Source organism: Pelodiscus sinensis, chromosome 3, assembly GCF_049634645.1.
Source record: "Pelodiscus sinensis isolate JC-2024 chromosome 3, ASM4963464v1, whole genome shotgun sequence".
Taxonomy (NCBI): domain Eukaryota; kingdom Metazoa; phylum Chordata; order Testudines; family Trionychidae; genus Pelodiscus; species Pelodiscus sinensis.
Window position 1 is genome coordinate 84,028,821 of NC_134713.1, and position 25,104 is coordinate 84,053,924.

The 25,104-nt window shown below is 43.9% G+C and overlaps 1 protein-coding gene and 1 long non-coding RNA gene across 2 annotated transcripts in view; one reads left to right on the plus strand and one right to left on the minus strand.

Annotated features, from left to right (window-relative positions):
• The window catches only part of GOPC (golgi associated PDZ and coiled-coil motif containing), a 58,379-nt gene extending 33,794 nt beyond the window's left edge, over positions 1–24,585 (minus strand). Inside the window, exon 1 of the mRNA XM_075924046.1 lies at positions 23,965–24,585. Coding sequence (XP_075780161.1) covers positions 23,965–24,258 — 294 coding nt within the window. The 5' untranslated portion in view covers positions 24,259–24,585. The remainder of the gene's footprint in view (positions 1–23,964) is intronic.
• On the plus strand, positions 1,759–17,145 carry LOC112545791 (uncharacterized). The gene is made up of 3 exons (XR_003089337.2): positions 1,759–1,892; positions 8,634–8,725; positions 17,011–17,145. It is a non-coding gene; the product is annotated as an uncharacterized LOC112545791 (long non-coding RNA).
• Positions 24,586–25,104: the final 519 nt, after the last annotated feature.

Sequence of the window (25,104 nt, forward strand, 5' to 3'; positions counted from 1 at the left end):
ATTAGTGTTAGTGGCCTTTATCCACAGCATTGCCAAAACTCACAATATTTCAAGATCACCACAGAAAAGTCCATGTAGAAATTAATAATTCTATATTCAGGACAGAGTCTGGATAAAAGGGAGTAAGTAATGGTGAGAAGTAAATAATGCATGACCACACATTGAATGAGAAAAATAAAAAGAAATATTAAGTAGCTATCAATTCAGTGAGCACTGTTCATCCCAGTGAAAAAATAGTATGCAATTATTGTGATAAATAGGTCAATTTCCCACAATAAAGACTTTGAGAAACCTTATGAAATTAAGTTTAAGAAACTTTAGGAGTCTGTTGTATCAAATGCAAAATTTATATATTATTGCAGGATTGGACATAATTTCTTGGGGTGTGTGTGTGAAGAGCACAGCTAATAGAAATACTGGGAAGAGTTACAAATTTCAAAAGGACCACTTTAAGCAATGGTCTCAACAAGGAGGAATTTTGTGGCCATATTAAGTGGGTTTCCTATGAAGGACCAAAGGAACCAATTTCAAATTCCCACCTCCAGATCCAACCTTTTGAAGCTAGACCCTGAAGAGAGAACCCATTGTCTACTTAACACCTGTTCCTGGCATTTGAATATAAAAAAATCAAATCTGTAGATAGAAGAAACTGACTTATTCATGTGTGTTCTTGTTAGGAACCTGTGACTACAGAAACTTCCCTGTATGAATGCCTACAAGAGCCCTGGTTGGAGCTGTGACTAGTCACTGATAAGTTTATTATTTGTGAGAGTTATTTTTTGTTTTTAATACATCTTCTCTGTAATGCTTTTAGCTTAAGCATAAATGTGCTTACTTAGAAAGGCCTGTGTATTACAATAGTGGGTAATGAGGCTGTTTATAGCCCCTTAGGAAAAAGTAAAGTGCAGATGTTGGCTGTTTAGGCCATCTGGCTTACAGGGAATAACACAGTATAAGAAGGGAACTGTATAGCCAGAAAAAAAAACCTCTGGCCAAGTATGAGAGAGACACTGGTCTCCACCCAAGAGAGAAAACTTTTAAGCTGTTGTCCTTGGTAGATCATGGAGGGGGAATACAAGTGCACTTACATTGAATTTGCAGTGATCTTGTAGTAAAAGGCTGTATGAAAATGAATATGCACAAAAGAGCTGAGTTAAGCTTACCTGAACAACTTTATCAATCTTTTAATATAATATTTTAAAAATATTTATATTACAAGATACATCTCAAAAGAAGAAAAGTGTCATATATTATGAGGATCACCCACGACTGTTACGGAATTTTCAGAGGAACCAATGAGGAGCAGCAGAAACAAAAACACAGCATGTACTGGATGACAAACAGAATGTTTAGTTTTAAGATCACAACAGTTTGGGAGAAGCCATTTGAACAACTACCATGATATAATGGCAGGTTTGATTCTAGAGTCACAATGGAGGGGTTACTTTATATATTTATTCATGATATCATATAGCAGGGGTCTCAGACTTCTGACCTGTGGGCCATCTGTGACCTGAGCACTCCCCCAATCTGGCCTGCAAAATATTTTGAAAAAGTTATTTAATCAGGCCCATGCAGCTATCAGCCCAGGGTGGGGGACAGGTGACGCACACGGCTCCCAGCAGCACCCAACCACCACCCAGTGCCCACATAATCCTGGTTGCAGAGGGCACTGCTTGGTCCAAGAAGCCACACTGGCTGCCTCAGTCACAATAAGAACTACTTTGGCCGGGGAGCCACCTGAGCTGATGCACTTCTGAAACCAGTAGGGCAGGGCCAGTGGGTTTTGCTTTCTGTTACTCCGGGTGGGAATGGGGAGAATATCAGCGCAATGGTACGGAAGTTAGCAGAGGCAGAGGGACATACCAGCATAAGGACAGGGGAGTGTTAATGTAAGAACTCAGTTTCATGTCTTTTGTAGGGTTTTGGTTTCCATCTGAGCTCCTGGTCACAGGGGGAGACATTATCAACTTGCACGTACTGTACTGCAAATGCCAGTCATCCCCATATGTTGCTTATATTAACAAATATCATCTTGCATATTTTAATAACTAAAGTATTTACAGGAATAAATCTATCTTCTGTTTGTTAAACTTCTTTCAACTTGTCACAGTGGGAACTCTTGTGGCTTCCTCTCTATGAAGTAAACCTGCATAAACTCAGCTAAACTGAGAAATATACAAGGAAACCAATGAAGTACACTATGGCACAATATGGGCATATCATAGCCTTAAAAAAAAATTACAACGTGACAATTTACTATATTTCACCTGGTATCAGTTACTCTTCTACAGCAATAAAAGCTCAAGAAATGGAGAACGCACCTATAAGAGCAAACAAGCATGGCTAAGCATTTTTTCCCTTGGTATCATGCACAACAAACACATATATAACTTCATGGACAGGAAATCAAACCTTTTTAAAAGATACTAAAACTTTCCACTATTTTAACCTTATTAAAGGCAACATGATATGAATCTCATAGCAAGCTATTATCAAAGTCAGGTATCAGAGGTCCCAACAATTATTAGTTAGAAAAATCAAATATATTCATATTCCAAAGTACTAAACCAACAGGAAGAAATATTAATATTTAGAGGTCTAATATTGCTAATCCAACTGAGACACAAGTATGTGTCGTGCTAAAATCCATCAATACTAGAGGCAGTCAAAAATAATTAAAATGGTGACAATATTTTAAGGGCTAACATTCCATGCAAGGGACAGGAGTGCCACTCTGAATATTATTTACACTAAGAAATTGACTCATTTCTTATAGCTATTAACAACAGAGGTGCATGCTGAATTGGAGCAATAAAATAATCTGACATATTGTAAATTAGACAAAACTCATCTTTAGCACCATTATGGAAAGCACAGATGGGAGATAGTAGAGTCTGGACTGGGCACTGGACACTGAGGCTGTGTCCAGACTCAGGGGTTTTTTCGAAAAAAGTAGCCTTTTTTCGAAAAAACTTCACCTGCGTCTAGACTGCAGCCGCGTTCTTTCGAAATTAAATCGAAAGAATGCGGCTTTTCTTTCGACGGTGGTAAACCTAATTCCACGAGGAAGAACGCCTTCTTTCGAAAGTGCTCTTTCGAAAGAAGGCGTTCTTGAAAGCAAACAGGCTTTTTAGAAAGAGAGCATCCAGACTCACTGGGTGCTTTCTTTCGAAAAAGCAGCTTTTTTGAAATTCCGCGTGCAGTCTAGACGCTCTCTTTCGAAAGAGGCTTGCAGTCTAGACATAGCCTTAGGGTGTGTCTAGACTACCTAGTTTTGTCGACAAAAGTGGACTTTTGTCGACAAAACTATACCAGCATCTACACTACCGCTGAGTTCTGTCGACATAACGTCGACAGAACTCAGCAGTTTTGTCGACGCTGGTATACCTCATTTTACGAGGCAAAACACCTTCTGTCGACAGAAGGTGTTATTGCCTGTAACGTTGCGTCCAGACTACGGGGTTCTGTCGACAAAGCAGCTTGCTTTGTCGACAGAACTCAATGTGTCTGGATGCTCTTTGTCGACGGAAGTTTTGTCGACAGTATCTGTCGACAAAACTTCCGTCGGACAGTATCTGTTGACAAAACTTCCGTCGACAAAACGCGGTAGTCTAGACGTACCCTTATTTATTGGCCTAACTTGGTCCCCAGAGAAATCATGGCAGTTTCACCACTGCCTTCAATGGAAACAAGTTAGGCCAAATGCTGACCTCATTTGAAAACTGCATTTTGGGGATCTATTCTCAGTACTGCTGTTGACTCACTTTGTAAACTTGGATAAGATACTTTGGCTTCACTGAAATGAATCAAAATGTCTCATTTATGTGGTTAACGTGTAAGGTCTTTAACCTCTTTGTAACACAGTTTCCCCAACTTCAAAATGGGAATGATACTACTTACCCACTTTTTCTGAAACACTTTGAGATCCATAGGTAAAAAGGAAAGGACTAAGTATACTGTTATTAGTGTTGACAGAGAGTCACTGAAGTTTAAGGACTCAGGGAGGAAGAACATTTGCCAACAGTAGATAATGGAGATTTCTGAACTATAAATATTGTGTGCATTTCAGTTCCATAGTATAAAGTTATAACTATCCACAGAATAGACTTTGTCTACACTGGCAATTAAGCCACAACGTTTTTGTTGTTCACAGGTGCTTCAATTCCACCCCAATGACAAAAGCTTTGCTGTGGCAAGTAGATCAAACAGTGTTTTGTCCACAGAAATGCTCTCCTGCCAACAAAGCAAAACACAGCTTGTGGGACTGGGAAGGGTTTTTTTGTTTTGTTTTTTGGTAGGCAAAAGTGCAGACAGTGTTTACACTGCCTGACTTTAAGCAACAGGTCTGTGTCCACACAATAGTGTAGACACAAGAAAGGAAGACATAACCAACAAACGGGCCTATTATTTCCAATGTGCATTTGTCTCATCAAGTGAAAATCTCCAACTTTTTACCACATATAGTCACATTTTTCTTTATAGAATCATAGAGTACTAGAACTGGAAGGGACCTCAGGAGATCATCAAGTTCAGTCCCCTGCCCTCACGGCAGGACCAAGTATCATCTAGATCATCCCTGATAGATGTTTATCCCACCTACTCTTAAATATATCCAGTGATGGAGATTCCACAACCTCCTTAAGGCAATTTATTCCAGTGTTTAATCACCCTGACAGGAAGTTTTTCCTAATGTCCAACCTAAACCTCCCTTGCTGCAATTTAAGCCCATTGCTTCTTTTCCTATCATCAGAGGTCAAGCAGAACAATTTTTCTCCCTCTTCCTTTTAACACCCTTTTTAAGCACTTGAAAATTGCTATCATGTTCCCTATCAGGCTTCTCTTTTCTAAACTAAACAAACCCAGTTCTTTCGGTCTTCCCTCACTTTCTAGACCTTTAATCATTTTTGTTGCTCTTCTCCGGACCATCTCCAATTTCTCCACATCTTTCTTGTAATGTGGTGCCCAGAAGTGAACACAGTACTCCAACTGAGGCCTAATCAGTGTATAGTAGAGTGAAAGAATAATTTCTCCTATCTTGCTCACAATACTCCTGTTAATGCATCCCAGAATCATATTTGCTTTTTTGGAACAGCTGTTGACTCATTTTAGCTTGTGGTCCACTATTACCCTTAGATCCTTTTCTGCAGTACTCCTTCCTAGACTGTCACTTCCCAATTTGTATACGTGAAACTGATTGGAGCTTCCTAAATAGAGTACTTTGTATTTGTCTTATTTACCTCAGACCATCTCCTTTTCCTCACTATCCCAAGTATAATCCTTTACACATTCACTACCTGCTACTACAAAAAACTTACACCACTCCAAAGTAACATCTTTCTAAAGCATCTGTGAGCAACATTCTCTTTCAGAATGAGTTACTGCTTTAATCATTGCCATTGCTTTGACCTACATTCAAGCTACTTTTTAAACTAGGAAATGCAAACATCTTATTTTAGTTAAACCACATGTCCACATAATCAGCATGATCAACAATGGAATGGTCTAAATGCATTGAACCACTACCCCCTTCTGACAATAAAAGTTACTATATGCGCCCAGGAGAGGAGTCTGAAACCTGAGCCCAACCAAGCCTCTGCACCCCAGGTGTGGGGAGGAGGGGCAAAGCCCAAGGGCTTCAACCCCACCTAGGGCTGACGCTCTCAGGTTTTGCTTTGCCCTGGAGCAGTATTGGGTTGCCAACCCTTCAGGATTGGCCTGGAGTCTCCCAAGAATTAAAGATTAATCTTTCATAAAAGATTATGTCATATGATTAAATCTCTGGGAATATACCGAACTAAAATAGTCACCCTAACCGTGGGGTTTGTGCTTTGCCTTGGGCCCCTGAAAGCCTAAATCAGCCCTGGACACCTCATAAAAATGTGGTCCCGACTCACACAAGGGTCCCAACCCGCAGTTTGAGAACCACTGGTTTAAATGACTCCGCAATAAGGCAATGACCCAGAAGAAGAAAAAAAATGTAGTTAGTAAAAGTACCCACCCCCTAAAGTTCCCTCTAAGCTATGTGGCTGAGCGGCTATGCAGCTATGTTCTGAGCCCCACAGGGAGATTCAAAGCTCCCTGCGCTAGCAAGGAGATCAGCTGATTGGCGGGCATGGGCTCCTGTAAACCATAGCTAAACACTGCCTGCCATGTGCTTGAAAGGGAAGACAATCAGTTGAGATAAGCAAGGAATGAGAGGCTTGGAGGAGGGAGTATTTAATTGGCTTGGGGGAAAGTCCCATCTGCCAGAGGAAAGAGAGAGGTTGAGGCAGAAACCCAGCAATCTCTTCAATCCTCTTGGGCTGGGAAGGAGGAGGTAAAGGAGAGAACTGCATGGGACAGGTGGGGGAAAGAGGGAATGATTGAGTGCTGGCATCTATGCAGTGAGGTAGAGGCAGGGGGCAGTCTGTTTGGGGTGTCTCACTCACTGCAGTCCTCTCTGATAGGTTGGTATGGAGGGACGGGGTTAAAGACTGGTGTGTGTGTGCGTGCACACGCTAGGACATTCGCATGATTGCATTTCATATAAAGTTTGCATATAGATGTTAATGGCTAAGATAAGAAAAAAAGATTCCTTTAACAGTTTCAGAGGGGTAGCTGTGTTAGTCTGTAGCTAAAAAAATATTTAAAAACAGCAAATAGTCCTAAGGTGCGGCAATTGTTGTTGCAGTTGTTTTTTAATTCTTTTAACAGAATATTTCGGAATGTTGCAGATATCTTAACTCTGAGCTTAATGACTTTTTAAAAATCCTGTGTTGCTAATTAATACGTGGTAAATTGTGTTGCATTAAGGCCAGATCTTTGCTATCTGGTAGAGTTCTGGCTTTTATAAGTTAGAAGTAGCAAGTACTAGGTGTGACGCTAGTTGTTTTGTAGGATGAAACCTTATTTGCAAGCTCTCTGAAACATGCAAATGTCTACAAATCCTAGAGCCACGTGTAATTTGTTCTGGGGCTTCTACTCTTCCTCCTAGGGAAGAAGTCTTATTGCCTACCTTTGTACAGTGCCTTTGTAGTCACTAAGTGTACCTTTGTAGTCACCAAGTGCACTAGGTGTCTTCTTTTAATATATTTTATTCCACATATATAGACTCCTTAAAATATATGTATATATAGAGTGTGTGTTTAAATATAAACTGTGTGTTTAGTTTGTATTGGTGGTGTACATTGATATACTACCTCAATATTGGTGGTGCACGTAAGAAAATTCAAGCTGCCCAAGCATAGAAAATGTTAGAGCAGGGGTGTCCAAACTTTTTTCAAAGAGGGCCAGATTTGATGAAGTGAACATGCGTGAGGGCCGACCATTTTGCCTGACATTCTTTGAACCATTAAAATTAAATGCAAATTAACTATTTTATGCAAAGTTTATTGCAAACGGCATACTTTTCATTTCGTCACATGGATGACAAATCTAAACAGGTGTTAAATCACTTTGCCTTTCATATCTGAAGGCCAGATAAAAAAAAATCCAGGAAGCTGAAATATATGTCAGGAACATTGTAAAGTACATTACATATTATTGGTAATAGAGGTTGTCTGTCAACTTTTAAGTTCAAAAAATATGAACAGGAACATAACACCAAGTATACATGTTGTGTCCAAATATATTTATAACTGATTTAGACCAACTGACATTAACTGAGATTTTACAATGTATTCATCTCAATACATATGGATTCGTTGGGGGCCATAAAAGTTAGATATTGCCAAATTACCTGTGGGGCCGTATTAAACCGGAACACGGGCCGCAATTGGCCCGCGGGCCGGACTTTGGACATGCCTGTGTTAGAGGGACAACTGACTCCCCCCCACGTCAAAAAATGAGCAAACTTACCAGAAACTGTGAGAAATTAAGGCATTACAGCTATAAGATATAAATGAAAACTTATCTCACTGAAAATATTCTTAAAATTTTAAACAAGAGTTTTGCCTATAGTGTAATGGGGAACAAAATCATCTCAGAATTTAAAGTCTATTGTTTAAATACATTGGCTATGTCTAGACTGCTGAGAAAAGTCAGAAAAAGATATGCAAATTGTGAACTGCAAATTGTGAACCGTATCTTTTCCTGTTTTTTTCTGAAAGAGGCTTTTCCAAAATTTGGCCCATCTATACAGTGCCCAATTTTGGAAAAAAATCCTCTTTCGGAACATCCTTTATTCCTCTCACTGAGAGGAATACAGGGATGCCGAAAGAACACGTCCACTTTTTCGGAAACTGTTCCAAAAAAGCGGACACGTTCTGGAAAAGCTCTGCAGTCGAGACAGAAGTCATTCAGAGCTATTCTGAAAAGCATTAAAAATATTGTTGGAAAAATTGAAAGCCTGCTTCTCTAGATGATAGTATCCAGACAGAAATCTTTCTATTTTTTATTAAATGGATTTCTTTATTTACTATTCTCAAACATTTATAAGAGAACATCAACAAGTCATTTTAGTATAAAAGCATTTTCTGAAGTGGAAAAATTTTTTGTGATTAGAACAACGGCAGCTTGACTAATTACTGTGATGATTAAATCCGCAGTTCTTGTATAGTTCCATAAGCATTTTATTGGAAAGGTGGTGTGGCTTTATAAAAAAAAGCAAGCATGAGTCAGTAAACTGTACAGTCTATTTTATTTATTATTAGATATCCCATGTCAACTTCTCATATCTAGACCTCTCAGAAGATCAATTTAGGAGCAACACACCCAGTCCGCCTACTCATTTTTTACTAGCAAGGTAAGTGTTTAAAATGAAGCTTGATAGAAAATTATTACTTATTTGCATTATCGTAGCACATAGGAGCCCTAGTTATGGACAAATCCCCATTGTGCTAGATGCTGTAGAAAGACCACAAAGACAGAGAACTTACAGTCTATGTTTAAACGTAAAGCTCTAATGCATCAGCTGTGCTGCTGTAGTGCTTCAGATCAAACACTCACTACAGCAACACGAGGGTTTTCCCATTGCTGTAGTTAATCCAACTCCTGAATTGTTCCATTAACCTAGTGAAGTATACATCAGGAGTTATGTTGAGTTAGTTACATAACGCAGGGATGTTGCTTCTTCATAACCCTAAGGGTATGTCTAGACTACATTCCTCTGTCGCCAGAGGGATGTAAATTAGGCATACCGAAATTGCTAATGAAGCAGGAATTTAAACATCCCACACTTCATTAGCATGAACATGGCCACCGCTTTGTTGCCCCGGAGCCTTGGCGACGAAAAGCAGCAGTCTAGACGTGGATCTGTTGCTCACTCAAGTCTTTGACAACAGATCCCTTATGCCTCGTACGAGGTATACAGGATCTGTCGTCAAAGGCTTTAGTGAGCGACAGATCTGCATCTAGACTGCCGCTTTTCATCACCAAAGCTCTGTGGCGACAAAAAGCAGTGCCATTTTTATGCTAATGAAGTGCGGGATATTTAAATTCCCATTTCATTAGCAATTTCGGTATGTCTAATTTACATCCCTCTGGCGACAGAGGAATGTAGTCTAGACATACCCTCTGTAATGTAGTTGGGTCACTTAACTTTCAGTGTTCAGTACACCAGCAACCTAAGTGTTGCCAACATTTTTGAAGACACCACAGCAAAGACATTTTAAGGAGGAAAAAGATATAGCTTTAAAGATGGTTATGGGGAGTGCCTCAAGCGTGAGAGGTAGCATGAGAGAAAACACACAGGTATTTGTTTGAAAATTTACAAAGTGGGCAATGGAGGCTAGCATCACTGGGAGAGGTTGGTCAATAGATCAATACTGAATGAGATGATAGGGTGGGGATTGACTGTGATGGGTCCTGAAAATGTTTATAGGCAACTTATTTTTGACATGAGAAAGGGGAAGCCAGTGGAGAGATGCACAGAAAGAGGTAACGGAGTCAAAGTAATGGGGTAGGAAAATGATCTTTGCAGAACCATTCTGAATAGATATCAACAGGGCAAGGTTGCATTGGTTAAGCCTAGAGAGAAAAAGTTGGAATAATTGAGAGACTAGATGAGAAGAGATTGGACAAGAGTTTTAACTGTATGAATGGATAAGAAAAGCCATGCTTTATAGATGTTATACCAAAAAAAAAAAATCAGCAAGATTTAGACATAACCTAGATTTGAGGACCTAGAGAGGTCAAATATGAAAAACAGATGATGGGCATGAGTGACAGGCAGGATGGTGATGCTGTCCACAGTGATCAAGAAAGGAAAAAGCGAAAAGGACTTTGAGGGCAGGGTTTAACTCGAAGTAAGCTATGCAAATTGAGCTACGTCAATTGTGTAGTTTCTTTCAAAATAGCTTATTTTGAAATTGGGAGCATCTACACAGCACTTAATTCGAAATAGAGCACTCTTTCTCTGACTTCCCTGAGTCCTCATAAAATGAGGATCACAGGATTCGAAATAAGAAGTCCTCCAGTTTGACAGTATTTCGATATTATTTCAAAATAACTGCCTGCTGTGTAGACGAGGACTAAGTTATTTCGAAATAACACTAGTTATTTTGAAATAACATTGCTGTGTAGACGTACCCTGAGAAAGATTAGGAGCTCTGTTTGAACCACACTGAACTTCAGTTGATGGTGAGATATCCTTGAGGAGAGTCAAAGACACCATGTGGTGGAGATAAGCAAACACTTAAGGCAGGGCTACTCAACTTTGGAAGCTCCGGAGGTGACAATGATACAGCACATGCTGAGGGCTGCAAATTAAGTGTGGTTGCAGATTTATGCAAATATATGCAAATAGCTTCTTTCACACTGGCAAGATACAAAGATTAAGGCAAGACTACACAACACACAGGACCCCATTTAAGTCAGTTCTGCTGATATTAATAAAATGCAATATTTATCGAATTTCCACCCATATAACAGCAGTGACAGTCCAGGAATTTAACTACTAAAACACATATCAACAGAAGACCATTATATTGGCTACTTTTTTTTATTTTGGCTCCCACCTGTCGGCCGCATGTTGAGTCCTACGTAAATCCAAACTGCACCGCAGGCTGCAAACAGGATGCAGGCCACTTGCAGCCCACAGGACACGTGTTGAGAAGCCCTGACTTAAGGTATATCTGTGTGTGCGCGTGTGTGTGTGTGTGTGTGCGCGCACATGCACGTGCACGCACAGACGGCAGAGAAAGAGGAAGAAAAGTTACTGCTTTTCACAGCATCCTCTCCTCATGTAACTTATACCATGTCTCCATTAACTTCATTTATTATTCAATTTACAAATCCACACCTGATTTTGGCTATCAGTCTTCTCGCCTTCAGGCTGATGACATTACTTATATCTTACCAAAAATTAGTGTTTCTATAATATAAGCATCGTTTGACAAACCCTCTATTGCAGCTCCCACTAGCAAGAATTAAACTTTTTCCAAAAATTGGAGGGTGGAGATTCACTCACCAATTTCTGCAGAAAGTAAGCTTTCATTTAAGAACATTTCTAGTCTTGCATCTAGAAAACACACCCTCCAAACATGAATCAAGTGTATACTAATATATAGCCCTTGTCTTCCAAAATGTGAAAACCAAAATCTTAAAGTCATGTCTAGAGCTTCTGTTTTTCAGGGTTTGTTCTTTTCACTGATCAGAATTTTTAGCAATTGTTGAGTCTATGCTATGTCCAGAGCTTTCTCTGGAGTAATTATTTTATAATGTTTCTTAAAGCAGTGTTTCTCAACCTTGTTTAATAAAGTATCCCTTTCAAAAAAAAAATCCCCCCAGAACCTATAGTTTTCAGACACACAAATTTTTTTCTACCATTGCAACACATTCGTTTAAACAACTTAATCGTAGCTGGGTGGGTGATGAAATTTTTGGGTGTAAAAAGTACAAAAATAATAAAAGGCTGTAAAACTTAAAACAAAAATTCAATTTTCTTCAAATTTCAGTTGTGTTTCTGTACACTGCCCTCCCCCAAGACTTCTCTCGAGTACCCCTAAGGGTACTTGTACCACTGCTTGAGAAACACTGCCCTAGAGCAGTGGTCCCCAACCATCTGAGGCTGCCGGGCGCCAGGGGGCGTGGCCGTTCGCCTGCCGGGCGCCAGGGGGCGGGGACACTTGGGCGCCCGGGGGCGGGGCTCCCCCCATAGCCATGCGCCCGGGGCCGGTGCCCGGAGCTGCCCAAGTGCCACGCGCCCGGGGCCGCCCCCCCCCCCCCAAGCGCCATGCGCCCAGAGCGCGGTCGGCTAATTCGCACCCGGGGCCGGCTCCCCTCCCCCCCGCCAAGCGCTGCGCGCCCGGAGCCGCCCCCCCGCCCAAGCGCCGCGTGCCCAGGGCCAGCCCCGCCCCTCCACGCGCCGCGCGCCCAGAGGGTGGGCGGCTAATTCGCGACGTTCCCGGGGCCGGCACTCGCCATGCGCCTGGGCCGGCTCCGGCACCATACATGTGCCACGTGCCCAGGGCCAGGCCAGCCCCGAGCACTTGGCGGGCGCACACAAATGGCCCCGCGGGCACCATGGCGCCTGCGGGCACCGTGTTGGGGACCACTGCCCTAGAGTATTTAAATATAATTTCAATGAGGAGTATAATCCTTGTCCTGAAAGGGAAAAGACTATGGAGGCTCCGTGTGCTAACAGGTTGGCAGTGTTTAAAGGATGAAACTTCACTTGGCAAATGCCCAGGACAAGCCTAAAAGGGAGAAACTGCCCAGGTTACCTGGCTATAAGGAACCCATTACAGCTGTTACCCAGGCACCCATTAAGTAAGGTAGTGCCATTGACCTTTTTGCCTACTTCAGGAGGGACTTGCTCTATGTTGAGTCTGAATTTTTGCAGACTCACAAGAATGGGCCCACTGCAAGAACTAAAAGGCTGAAGCCTGGACTGGGCTAACTCTGTCATAGTAACTGGGCATCACAATGAGCCTCAACCCAGCCCATGTTCGCAAAGCCATTCACTATGTCATCCACATTTCTTAGAGCAGGGGTCAGCAACCTTTTTAAATCAAAGAGCCAAACTACATCAAAATTCGGAACAAGTGGTCAACAAAGAGCCAGTAAAAAAAAAAATGCTTATTTGCATGACTGAAAATACACAACTTAATATTAATGATAATTGACATGATTAATACCATAAACGAAACACTGTACTCATAGAATTTATTTAATGGAACTTCTGCTGCTGCATATTTTTGCACATTTCTTTGATTACATCATAACTGGTCAAATCCAGCTTTATGCACGCATTCAGGCTGTCATCTGTCAATCTTCTGGCAGGGGGCTAGAGGTGTGGGGGTGCAGGAATCTGGGTTGGGGTATATAAGGGGCTCAGGGCAGGACATTTGGGTGTATGATGGACTCAGGGCACAAGGTTGGGGTGTGTGGGGGTGCAGGAGGGTTATGGCAGGCGACTGGGGATGTGGATGTATGAAGGGCTCAGGGCAGGGGGTTCAGGAGTATGATGGGCTCAAGGTTGGTGGGGGGGGAGGGGAGGGTGTAGGAGTGTTATAATGCTGCAGCCAGATGGGGGCTTGTTGGCCAGGCTTTATGTTTAAATAAAGTAAAATAGTATGTACAACACAAAAGGTTTTACATTGTCTTTATTTATGGCAGGAGTGAGGCACCTTTTTTGGGTGAGGAACTACACAAATGAGAAGCAACAAAAAAAAAAAAAAAAAAATCCACCACCCACACCTCCAAAAAACTCCAACCCTCACTGATGTGGCCCCTAACTTAACACCTCACTCCCCTTGTGCTCCAGCCCCATGGTGAGGGGAGAGGCAGAGAGGACCAAGGTTCAAGGCCTCAGGCCAGATTTATTCTTCTGGGGGATTCCAAGGTTAGTGGATTTTGTGGCCTCCCCCACCCGCAGGCTCTGAGGTGGGGCCAAAAATGAGGAGTTAAGTGTGCAGAGATGGGCTAGGGATGGGGATGCAGTATCTGGGCGGGAGGTGGAGTGTAGGAAAGGATGAGGGTGCGAGGTCTGGCTTGAAGGTAGGGTGCAGGATCAGAAACAGGCTGGGGGCAGGCTGTCTGTCCGGGGGTACAAGCTGGCAGGGGGCAGGGTGTCTGGCCAGGGGGCAGGAGTGGGAGTGAGTAAGGAGATGGGGATGTGGGGTCTGCGCATGAGGGAGTGGGGAGGCACTTACCTGTTTTTGCATCGTGTCGCAGACATCATGTAACAGGGCCTCCCACTGCTCCCATTTGCCGGAAGGAAGCCTCCAGGAAGCATGTCCCAGGGAAAGGAAAAGGGCAGCGCATGCTGAGTAATTTTTTGTTCCACTTGTTCTCTGCAAGCCGAGGGCAGGAAAAGAGGAGCGCATGGAGCCACGCTTATTCCCCGCACACCAGAACCAATGGGAAGGCCCGGGGCTTTGTCCCCGTTCCCCCCGCAGGAAGCCAGCGTTGGCATTCCAATCTTGTAAGGGGCTGCAAGGCTGCAGTACCAGTGCTAGCTCCCTGATGCAGGGGGAGCTAGCAGGGTCTGTGTTGGGGCTCCAGAAAAGCCATATCTGGCTCCCTAGTGAGCCATATTTGGATCGCAAGCCATAGGTTGCTGACCCCTATTCTACAGTCACAATCCTATGCACCACAATGTGATTTATTGCCCTGCACACTTGCATTAAGTGCTGCCCTGACAGTAGACTTTCCCACTCCAAACAGATTTGCAACTGTACGGTAGCAATTGAGTGTCACCTGTTTCCACAAAGCAACTGCAACACACTTCTCTACTGAGAAAGCAGCTCTCATTTGAGTGTCCTTGTGCTGCAGTTCAGGAGCCAGCTCAGACACAACTCCAGGAAGGTTGCTTTACACATCTGAAATTTCTGTAGCCACTGATCTACATCCACATCTGTATGATCATGCGACCCCACCACTCACTGCTGGTTTCCCTAACCCAAAAGCAATGCTCTACTCTGCACAGCTGCTCTGACACAGCCAATGTTATTCCACTTTGCTCCTGCCCTTGACGCTCACACTGTTGCCACATCCAAGTCTTTTTCCTCTGATATTAAGTTCATAAGTAGTTCTGCTGCAAAGCATAATGTCAAACACATTGATCACAGTACATGAGAAGTCTGGGTTCCACGATTTCTCCCAGCACATACTGGAAGACTTGGAAAGGCTGTGAAGCAAACAGGTGGCTGACACCAATTCCCAAAATGCTTTGCGCAATGCTGTGCATTCCCACAGTGCCTAGCAACTAAATATGACGCTAGGCACTGTGGGATGCTTGCCCACATTGCTTTGCTCTTTTTGCTGTCGGGAGAGCTAACAATGTGGCCATAATATGTTGACAGAGTGGCAAACATGATTTGGCGATGTATGAATGTCGACAATACTTTTGTTGCCAAATCTTTCCAGTGTAGTATTGGCCTTACTTACCAAAGGCAGGTACAAGAGATGAGGGTTGTTAGGCTCCCCTAAACAACACCCCAAGGCAATGTGTACATGAGAAGCACAGCCCCAAAGATGTGGGGATTTTTGGGATACCTGGTCTGTTTGGGGCTCTATCTTTGGATCAGCCTTTGGCTAATAGTTACCGTAATTTAGCGAATATAATCCGCAGGTTATATTCGTTTTTACATACCCCGCATCCACCCTACCACTGCGGGGTATACTCACCAGGTGGTGAGCTCTCCGTCACCTCTTCCTGTGACTGCGCAGCTGCCAGCCTCCAGACAGGGGAGCATTCACTCCCCGGTTCCTATGCAGCCGCAGGAAGGGGCAGAGAAGCGCTCATCCCCGTGCCCCTTCCTGCAGCTGAGGAGGAACCTGTGAGATGAGCGCTCCCCTGTCCGGAGGCTGGTGGCTGAGCTGGAACCTGGGGCAGTGAGTGGCTAATCTCCCTCTCCCCCCCCCCCCCCGTAAATATACCCCCAGCATATATACCCCCGGCACAGAAAAATCTTGTATACCTCACTGGTTATATTCGTTCGTGGGGTATACGCGATTTTTTTTACTCAAATAGAAAAAACCACGGGGTATATTTGGATGCAGGGCATATTCGCTAAATTAGGGTACCTAATAAATTTCAAAATGTCAGTTTCCTCCATTTGCTGGAACAGAGACAATTCTTTTTTGTCTCTTTATGCTTCCTCCAGAGTCCCTGAGGATCTAAGAGGGATCTCCACTACTATAACCTTCTTCCAAGGTTGCCACAAAAAAGCAACAATGGAAGCTATCTAATACTTCCTCAGTCTAAAGTATGAGTTCCCTTTTCCAGAGGATACCTCCAATACCTACCTCTGTTTGTTACTTTCTCAAGCAACAATACAATATCAAAATGACAAGGTTTGTTCTAACAAATTGTCCAGAATCTTGTTTATTGCACTTTGTTCCCTGAAAAGACAGATATAGCAGCAGCCACACGCAAGCTGTCTGTAGCCTCAGAAAGATAAACACTACACCTTAAAATAATCACAGATAAAAATCTTTATTTTTAAACAAAGAAAGCTTAGGCTCCCCAACTTGTTAGAGAATGCTTTCCATTTTGCACAGGTGACTGAATGGGTGGATTTTTCAAGCTCTGATTTACACAATATTATAACATTTATAAATAACATGTGTGTCCTGATCGTCATAACCACATAAAAATAAAGAACACACTTTATTTTACTATGCAGTTTCAGTGATTCAAGTTGTTAAAACATTTAGTTAAAATTTAACACATGATCGTTGTAACCTATCCTTCTTGTAACCCCAGGAACATAAAGAACATACTATGACTATACAAACAGTTATATTAAATATAAATATTTTAGGTTAGTGCTGCTAAATATTAAGGACCTATATTATTACCATAATCCAAACAAAAACAGAGTTGAATTAAAGTGTCCCTTAACTTTAATAATATTTAAATAAAAGCATTTCATACAAATACAGCAGATGGTAGTGGATACACTTAACTTCTGACTTACTTTTCATTCTGTATGGAAATATATTTAAATTGGGTCAAAGTATCTGATGAACTGGTTTTTACCCATAAAAGCTAATGACCTAATAAATCTGTTAGCCTCCAAGGTACCACAGGACTCTTCATTGTTTATGCCACAACTAGTACTGATTTGCTCTCTTCCTCAGGTGCAGCTGAAAGTCCTGTTGAAATGCGCTGAAACACTGTCTGGAGAACTAAAAGACAGCTAGCCCCAGCTTTATCTGTTGTGCTGAAGCCCATTCTGGATACATGACTTTTTGCAATTTGCACTATTTTTTCCTTTTAGTGCATTAATAATTAACAAACCAATATAAACTTCAGAAGGGGTTGTTTCCTTTGGAAATAAGCAATATATATTTTAATTTTCATATTTATTATAAATATTTTTAATTTCCGCTGTTAGAATGGAAATACCTGTTCCTGCTGCAAGCTATTATCGTTGTGCTTTTATTTCATTTTATGTACTGATTGCTGCCATTGTTTTGTACATAATTGTAGTTTTACTTTGGACTTGACAGTATCATATTATTTATCTTTATTTATAAAAACACAGTTCAGAATTCCTTTTTTATTCAACTGTAACTCTTGCTTGATATGTCTGTATCACAAAACCATTTTTTCAAGTTGCTTATACTTTTTAATTGTGTACCAAGAATACCCCTACTTTCCATAAGATGATAGGCTCCTTTATGGTTGATGTAATTATTTTAAGAGCATTATTAAAATATACAAATCTTATAATTCAGTGAACAACATTTTAAAACCTAGCAACTTATTTACTCTTTGGAAGTTCAACTTTTTTTCTTTACTTTTAAAGAGAGCTTTTACACACACTGATTTCTGAAGCATAAGTCAGATAAAACTTAAAATTCCAGGATATCAGAAGCACAAGAATATGGAATAAGTATAGCTAATTAATTTCTACAAGGCATAAAGATGGGTGAGAAACTTCTAAATAAAACATGCATACTGCTGCTGACCCTGATGAACCTGGATTTAGCGAGTTAATATTTAAGAATTGAGGCATGTCTTCACCTCCACTTATGACATCACAAAATAAGGTCACATCCCTGGATATAAAGTAAACTGGCTCAAGAATGATCAGTCAATGTTTCAAAAAACTAGATCACATTCAGTACAGGCAGTCCCCGGGTTACATGGATCCGACTTACATCGGATCCCTACTTACAAACAGGGTGAGGCAACCCTGCACTAGCTGCTTCCCCCCAGCAGACCAGGGAGACGCGAAGCTAGCGCCCCCCTTCCCCCCCCCAGCAGACCAGGGAGACACGGAGTGGCTTTTCTCAGCAGACACTTCAGCTTGAGAATAAAGGACTGAGGGAAGTGAGGTGTGGGAGAATAAAACTGAGCTCTGGAAAAATGTTTGGCTAGAGTTTCCCCTACAATATGTACCAGTTCCGACTTACGTACAAATTCAACTTAAGAACAAACCTACAGTCCCTATCTTGTACGTAACCCGGGGACTGCCTGTACTAACATTCCCATGACAGAGAGCTCTAGGAGTAAGCTGAGTGCTGACTCATCTAAAATGGTCTCATTAAATAATGACAATACTTAGAAAGACATTTCAAACCATAATGTATGCTGGCAACATTTTTAGATCTCTTTGTTAGGTTGCAACACTTAGGGTACGTCTAGACTACATGTCTCTGTCGCCAGAGGCATGTAGATTAGGCTACCGGGCATAGGAAAATGATTTTTTTGTGATTTTTTTTTATGATTAAAGGTCATTCTCTCCTCCCCTATTATTTTTCATAAGAATTTCTTAAGAAGAGACTAATAATGTACTGTGAGGAATTTCATGAAGAATTATTTCAAAATGGCTGCACTAAGAAGCAGTGGAGGGGTGGCTCCCACTCCCAGAACCCACTGGTAAGCATCACCCTTACTGGTTAATGCTTACTGGGTAGCAGTTAACTTGTTCCCCATTAACATCCTTTATCTTCATTCCCCCCACACAGCTGTGTAAGGCTCTAGGAGGGAGTTTGGATGGAGAAGGGGTACAGACTACGGGAGGGTGTTTGAGTGCTAAGTGCAGATGCTGGGCTGGGGCAAGATACTGGGGTACAAGAGGAGTGAGAGGTCAGGCTCTGGGAGGGTATTTAGGTGCCGGAAAGGTGAAGGGGTAAAACTCTGGAAGGAAGTGTTGGTGCTGAAGGGAAGCGGAGGGAGAGAACATAGGCTCTGGGGGGGGGGGGGATTGTGGGGTGGAGGATGCTGCACTTACCTAGGGCACTCCTCTCTGGCAGCAGCTCTGGGAGGACAGGGGGTCTCTGAGTGTCTCCCCCTGCTCCGATGGGTCTCTGAGCGTCTCTCCCCCCCTCCTCCCGATGGGTCTTCCGGCTCTGGCTACCAGTCTGCATGCTCCTCCACTATGCAACCCCGGACCCTGCCTGCCACCTCTGGATGATTTAAAAGACTCCAGGAGCTGCCGCCATTGGCAGCACCGAAGAGTGAGAATGGCTTTTGGGTGCTAGCTCCGTGCCGCAGCTGGCATATCCCAATGGCCTAGAGGAGGTGTGTTTCTCTATGTGCTGTTCCCAGCAGCTGGAGCAGCACACAGATACCATCTCTCTCCAGGCTGCAGGGACTCATGTACTAGCAGACACACAGGGCTAATTAAATAACTTTTAAAAAATATTTTGTGGGTGATTGTCTAACTGCTTGGGCTGTAGATAGCCTGTGGGCCAGGAGTTTGAGACCCCAGTCATAGAGTAATATGAATTTTAAATTGCAGCGAGTCTACTGATTAGTTCCCAAGTACCAATTTTGACCCAAGTAAGTTGTTTCAGAATTTGAAATTGTATCCTTCATGTTCAGCACGAGGTCTTTTGATTAAAGGTCAGTAATAAAGACAGACATTATTCTCAACATAACTTGTAACTGTAATGTAAGAACGTTAAATAAGTAGTTCCCATTTCCAATGTATACCTCTGATACTTAAGGTAAGGATGTTAAGTATCAGGTAACTGACTAATCGAATAGTCAATGCATTTTGCATCGATTATTTTGATTAGTTGATAGGGCACCTCCGCCTCCGAAGTGTAACAACAGCCTGAACTGATCCCGGGCTCCAGGCGGTGCTACTGCTTTGAAATACTGCAAAGAGCCTGATATTGGGCTTCTTACAGCATTTCAAAGTGGCAGCACCAGATGAAGCCCAGGGTCAGCTGGGGATCCTGGGCTCCCCACATTGCTGGCACTTTGAAATGCCAGCCTGAGGACACCCTAGCGGGCCCTGGGCTGCATGCAGGTTTTCAAAGCAGCAGAGCCATTTGGAAAAGAGGAGACTAAGGGGGGATATGATAGAGGTATATAAAATCATGAGTGGTATGGAGAAAGTGAATAAGGAAAAGCTATTTACTTGTTCCCATAATATAAGAACTAGGGGCCACCAAATGAAATTAATGGGCAGCAGGTTTAAAACAAATAAAAGGAAGTTCTTCACACAGTGCAGTCAGTCAATCTGTGGAACTCCTTGCCTGAGGAGGTTGTGAAGGCTAGGACTATAACAGGGTTTAAAAGAAAACTAGATAAATTCATGGAGGTTAAGTCCATTAATGGCTATTAGCCAGTATGGGTAATTAATGGTGTCCCTAGCTTCTGTTTGTCAAAGGATGGAGATGGATGGCAGGAAAGATACTGCTTGATCAATACCTATTCGGTTCACTCCCTCTGGAACACCTGGCATTGGCCACTGTCGGCAGACAGGATACTGGGCTGGATGAACCTTTGGTCTGATCCAGTATCGCCATTCTTATGTTCTCATTTTCTCTTCTTCCCCCGCCTTGCTGCCTCTATCTGATAGAGGCAGGAAGCGGGGAAGGAAGTGACTAGTCAGCTATCCTGTCAATTATCCAATCAGCAAATTGATAGTCAATTAGTCCTTCACATCCCTAACTTAAGATTGCCCAAAATGGATAGAATGAAAACCACAATGCACAAAATAATCATTCAAAAGATACTTCAAAAAGATAAAGACAAAAAAAACCATCAAACCCCCCCAACTGTATATATCAAAGATATATTAAAAGTAATTGCTCAAAAGAAAATTATTTAACTAAAATTAAGAGCTTTGTCCTCACTTTTCAAGCAATCCCTCCCAGAGGACAGGTGTATGTATGTGAGAGGGCATGCATGTCCAGATTTTGGTCAGGGTTTATATAGTCTGCCCAGAACCCCGCTTTTATAACACCACAACCTTTAAATTAGAGGTTTTCAAAACTGAAGGACATATAGAAAAGTTCCAGGGGATGAGCAACACTGCGTAGCAGCTCAGTCTTCAGACCCATGTGTTTGGAAGGGAACTACCTCTTTCCTTTGACTTGCATATTTTTGTCTGTGTTGGGAGGAGGGGTACAACCAAAAAATTTAATTTCAAGAGGGGCTCAGTTCAAAAAGTTTGAAAATTGTGCACCCATTAAAAGAGTTACCTGTTACCTCTGCTCATTCCACAATTCCAATACCACCTTCAGACTTCATTGCTGCTTATATCCAGTCTCAGTCCCACTCCATGTACTCCACTGAAGCATCTCTCTTAACTGTTTCCTTTTTCTCTTCCTTCATTCAAGCCTTAATGATTGTTTCCCCCAGTAATTATACAAGAATTTGCCAGTATCTTCCTTCCCCTTCAAATAGATCATAAAACTCACCTGTTTCCCAAGGTACAATAAAACTGAATTGCTCTTCCAGAACATGCTATCCATGCTGATTTAGTCTATGGCACCACTATATTGTGGCTATATGCATTAGATTTATCAAGCAGGAGACTTGCCTTATCTAATGTACAGCAACACGCATACACATAATACAACAAACAGCAGTCTGGAAAGAACTTCCATGAACTATAAGGAAGTCAACTTTGTTCACTATAAACTAACAGGCCGTGGGAGAGAGGACAATCCTTACCTACAGACAACCCCCCCAACCTGAAGCAAATCCTTTACGGCATCTACACATCACACCTCAGATACACTCACCTGGGAACCTACCCCTGCAACAAACCCCGTTGCCAACTCCATCCCCATATCTATTCAAGCAACAGCATTATAGGACCTAACCACATAAGCCACAACATCAGAGGCTCATACAACTGCACATCTTCTAAAGTGATATATGCCATCAAGTGTCCCATTGCCATCTATAGTAGCCAAATGAGAATAAATGGACACACATCAGAAATGGTAACACACATAAACCTGTAGGGGAACATTTTAACCTGCCTGGTCACTCAATTATGGATTTAAAAGTAGCCATTTTTCTACAAAGGATTATCACTAACCAATTACAAAGAGAGTCTGCAAAACTGGAATTTATCTACAGATTTGATACAATTACTCTGGACTTACACAAAACAAAGACATAACTAGTTGGCATATTACAAAGCCAATTTCTCCTGCCATTAACAACTGACAGGTACGTCTGTTGCTATACATAGCTCTTGATTGAAGAGTTCATCCAATGAAGTGGGTTTTGCCCAAAAAAGCTCATGATTCTATTAGGGATGTCAATGTAGAACGTGGCACCAGAGGTATGTGTATCAGAGGCACCAACGGGGGAAAGGGCGGAAGGGAGGAGCCGGTGCCTGTAGGTAGACAGCTTTAAGCTGACTCCCCACGGTCACTGGATCCAACTGCCCCTCAACCTGATAGAGAGGCAGCAGCATGAAAGGCAGGAAGCAGCCAGCTCTCTGAGTGTGCTGGCTCTGTGGACCAGCCTGTCCACTCCTCCACTGCCTCTTACTGCGGGTCTGGGCTCACCGTGGACAGAAGCTGCTCCAAAGCAGCAGCCCCTGTCTGCGGCGAGCTCAGGCACCACATGGACAGGGGCTGATGCCACACTGCCCTGTTGCCTCTCAATCAGAGGCAGCAGCACAAGATGGCAGGGAGTGCCTGGCTGCCAGCCCCGCCCCCAGAGACTATCGAATAGTTGAGCAACCATGCCCTCCTCCTTTCCCCAGTGTGCCATGGCTGGCGAGGCTGGAGCCATGCCACATACCCTACGCCCTCCTTCTTCTTCTGGTGCTCCAGGGCTGGAGAGGTGAGGTTGGGCTGGGCTGCATGGCACGCTCGCCTCCGGAGCTGGTGAAGCCAGGGCCATACCGTGTACTCGGTCTCCTGCCTGGGGCTGGAAAGGCTGGGGTGAGCGCATTCCTGCCCTTCCCTCCCCCTGATTGGGAGGGGGGAGCACAAATGGGGCCTCAGCAGAAGGGGTGGGGCTCGATGTGAGGATGGGAGCTTGTCTCCCCCAGCCCTGCCTTCACCAACACCCCATGCTAACACTGATACCCCTCAGAGATGATCTACTGAACTTGTACTCTACTTTTAAATATTCTCTAATCTTAGCTACTGCATTACTAATACTCAAAAGACATTTTGCAGACCCATGTCTTGCTACCCAGAAGAAGTGGGATTAAAATCATGGGCAAAATGTTTTCTTCCTACAGTCAGCTATTTCTGCAACAGACCAGCTCTAGCTAGTTTAATAGCTCGGGGTGACTATATAAATGGCAATTTTAGTTACTTCTGAATCATAGAGCAATGAGAGAACCACAGTTGGTGACCTAACAACCCAACCAGGTTCTTACACTGCACATCACCATATCTGAGTTCAGAGAATTTTTAAAGCATGCTCTTCCCTGCTTCTTTCACTAGGTAAGAGTGCTTTCTTGGTTATGGATTTTTTAACTTGATCATCTGATTAGGTGATGTTTTGATTTGTGAAAAAATATTCTAATTAAGAAGTTGTGTGTTTTTGTACTGGTCATTCATTAGTCCGGCCCATAGCTGCCATGGGAAGCCAAGCTATGACTGAGGAGAGGAAAAGGTGCCCCAGCTAGCTAGAGCCAAGTGCAGAGAAGACAGTGGACAGAACAGACACCCTGAATCCCAGCCTGCCCCATGGGAGACTAAGGCAGCAATCAGGGCACTGGGGAAAATCCCCACCCCGCGTCGGTCAAGCCCTTTGCTTCCCAGTTCCCCCAATAACTCAGCACTCGGCTACCCAGCCCCACCCCCCGCGTGCCCCTTCAAACCTCCTCCCCCGTCTGGCCACTTTCAGGTCCCCCCCCCCGCCCTCACCTCCAGCTTGTGGTTGATCTGGGACACGGTCTGCGCCTTGTGGCAGAGCTGGGCGAAGCAGGAGCTGAGGCTGGTCATTTTCTGCCGCCCCTCGTAGGTGATGTCCGCCTGGTCGGGGTCGATCTCCCCCAGCAGCAGGTCCACGTCCACGAAGGCCTTATCGAACTCCTTCTCCAGCACCTCCAGCCAGCGGAACATCGACACCCCCCCGCCCGGGGAGGAGACGGCGGCGGCGGCCCCTCCGGCACAGGCCCCGGAGCCCGAGGCGCAGGAAGCGGCCCCCACGCCGGACATGTTGACGCCCCTCGCGGCCTTGCGAGGCACCCGCTGGGCGCGCGCCCCTCCGCCTCAACGCCCGCGCGGCTCTCGCTCTCACTTTCACACACCTGCGCGCGCCCGCCTCAACGCCCGCAGGATGCGGCGGCACTAGCCTCCGCTTGGCTCTGGTGAGAGGAGCACCACGACCCCACGGCGCATGCGCTGGAATGCTGACAGAGTCTGGTTGCGAAGCGGCGCTCTGTCGCCGGACGGGGCTCGTCGATTGACTTGTGCTGCCTGCCACAACTGAGACCGCACCTCAGGGAGCCTGGCCGAACGCCACGCCATCGATCCCAGCGCCAAATGTGACAACTCACACTTTGCGCAGGCGCCGCCTGCTGCAGCGGCCCGGGAGGCGGGACGGGTCTGGGCTGTTGCAGTTCCCTGCGCGCTGCAGAGCCGTCGCCAGGGGGCGCTTCGCCCTCCCCTCCCTTCCCCAGTCTCCAGATCTGCTCCCGTAGCAGCTATTGGCGCACTAGTGGTCAGATTTGGCTCATCTCAGTTTCTGCTACCCATGCACGTCTCACTGGTCCGGGGGCAGCAAAGCCAGACAGTTGGCTGGGGGTTCAGCCTTTACCACCTGTGCACCCATCACTGGTACAGAGCCTCTGGCAGAAGGAGTAGGACTGTGGGTTTGTGCCCCCAGCTAGCCCATCCCATGCCACCCAGGGCACTAGCAGTGATTTGCAGGGCCCAGGGCTCTTTTAAATCACTGGGCCCTGGGGCAGCTGCCCTTCCTCTCTTCAGAAGCAGAGGGGGAAAGAGAGACAGGGAGACACTCAAATAGAGTATCTTATTTCAATGCTATTTCAAAATAGCATA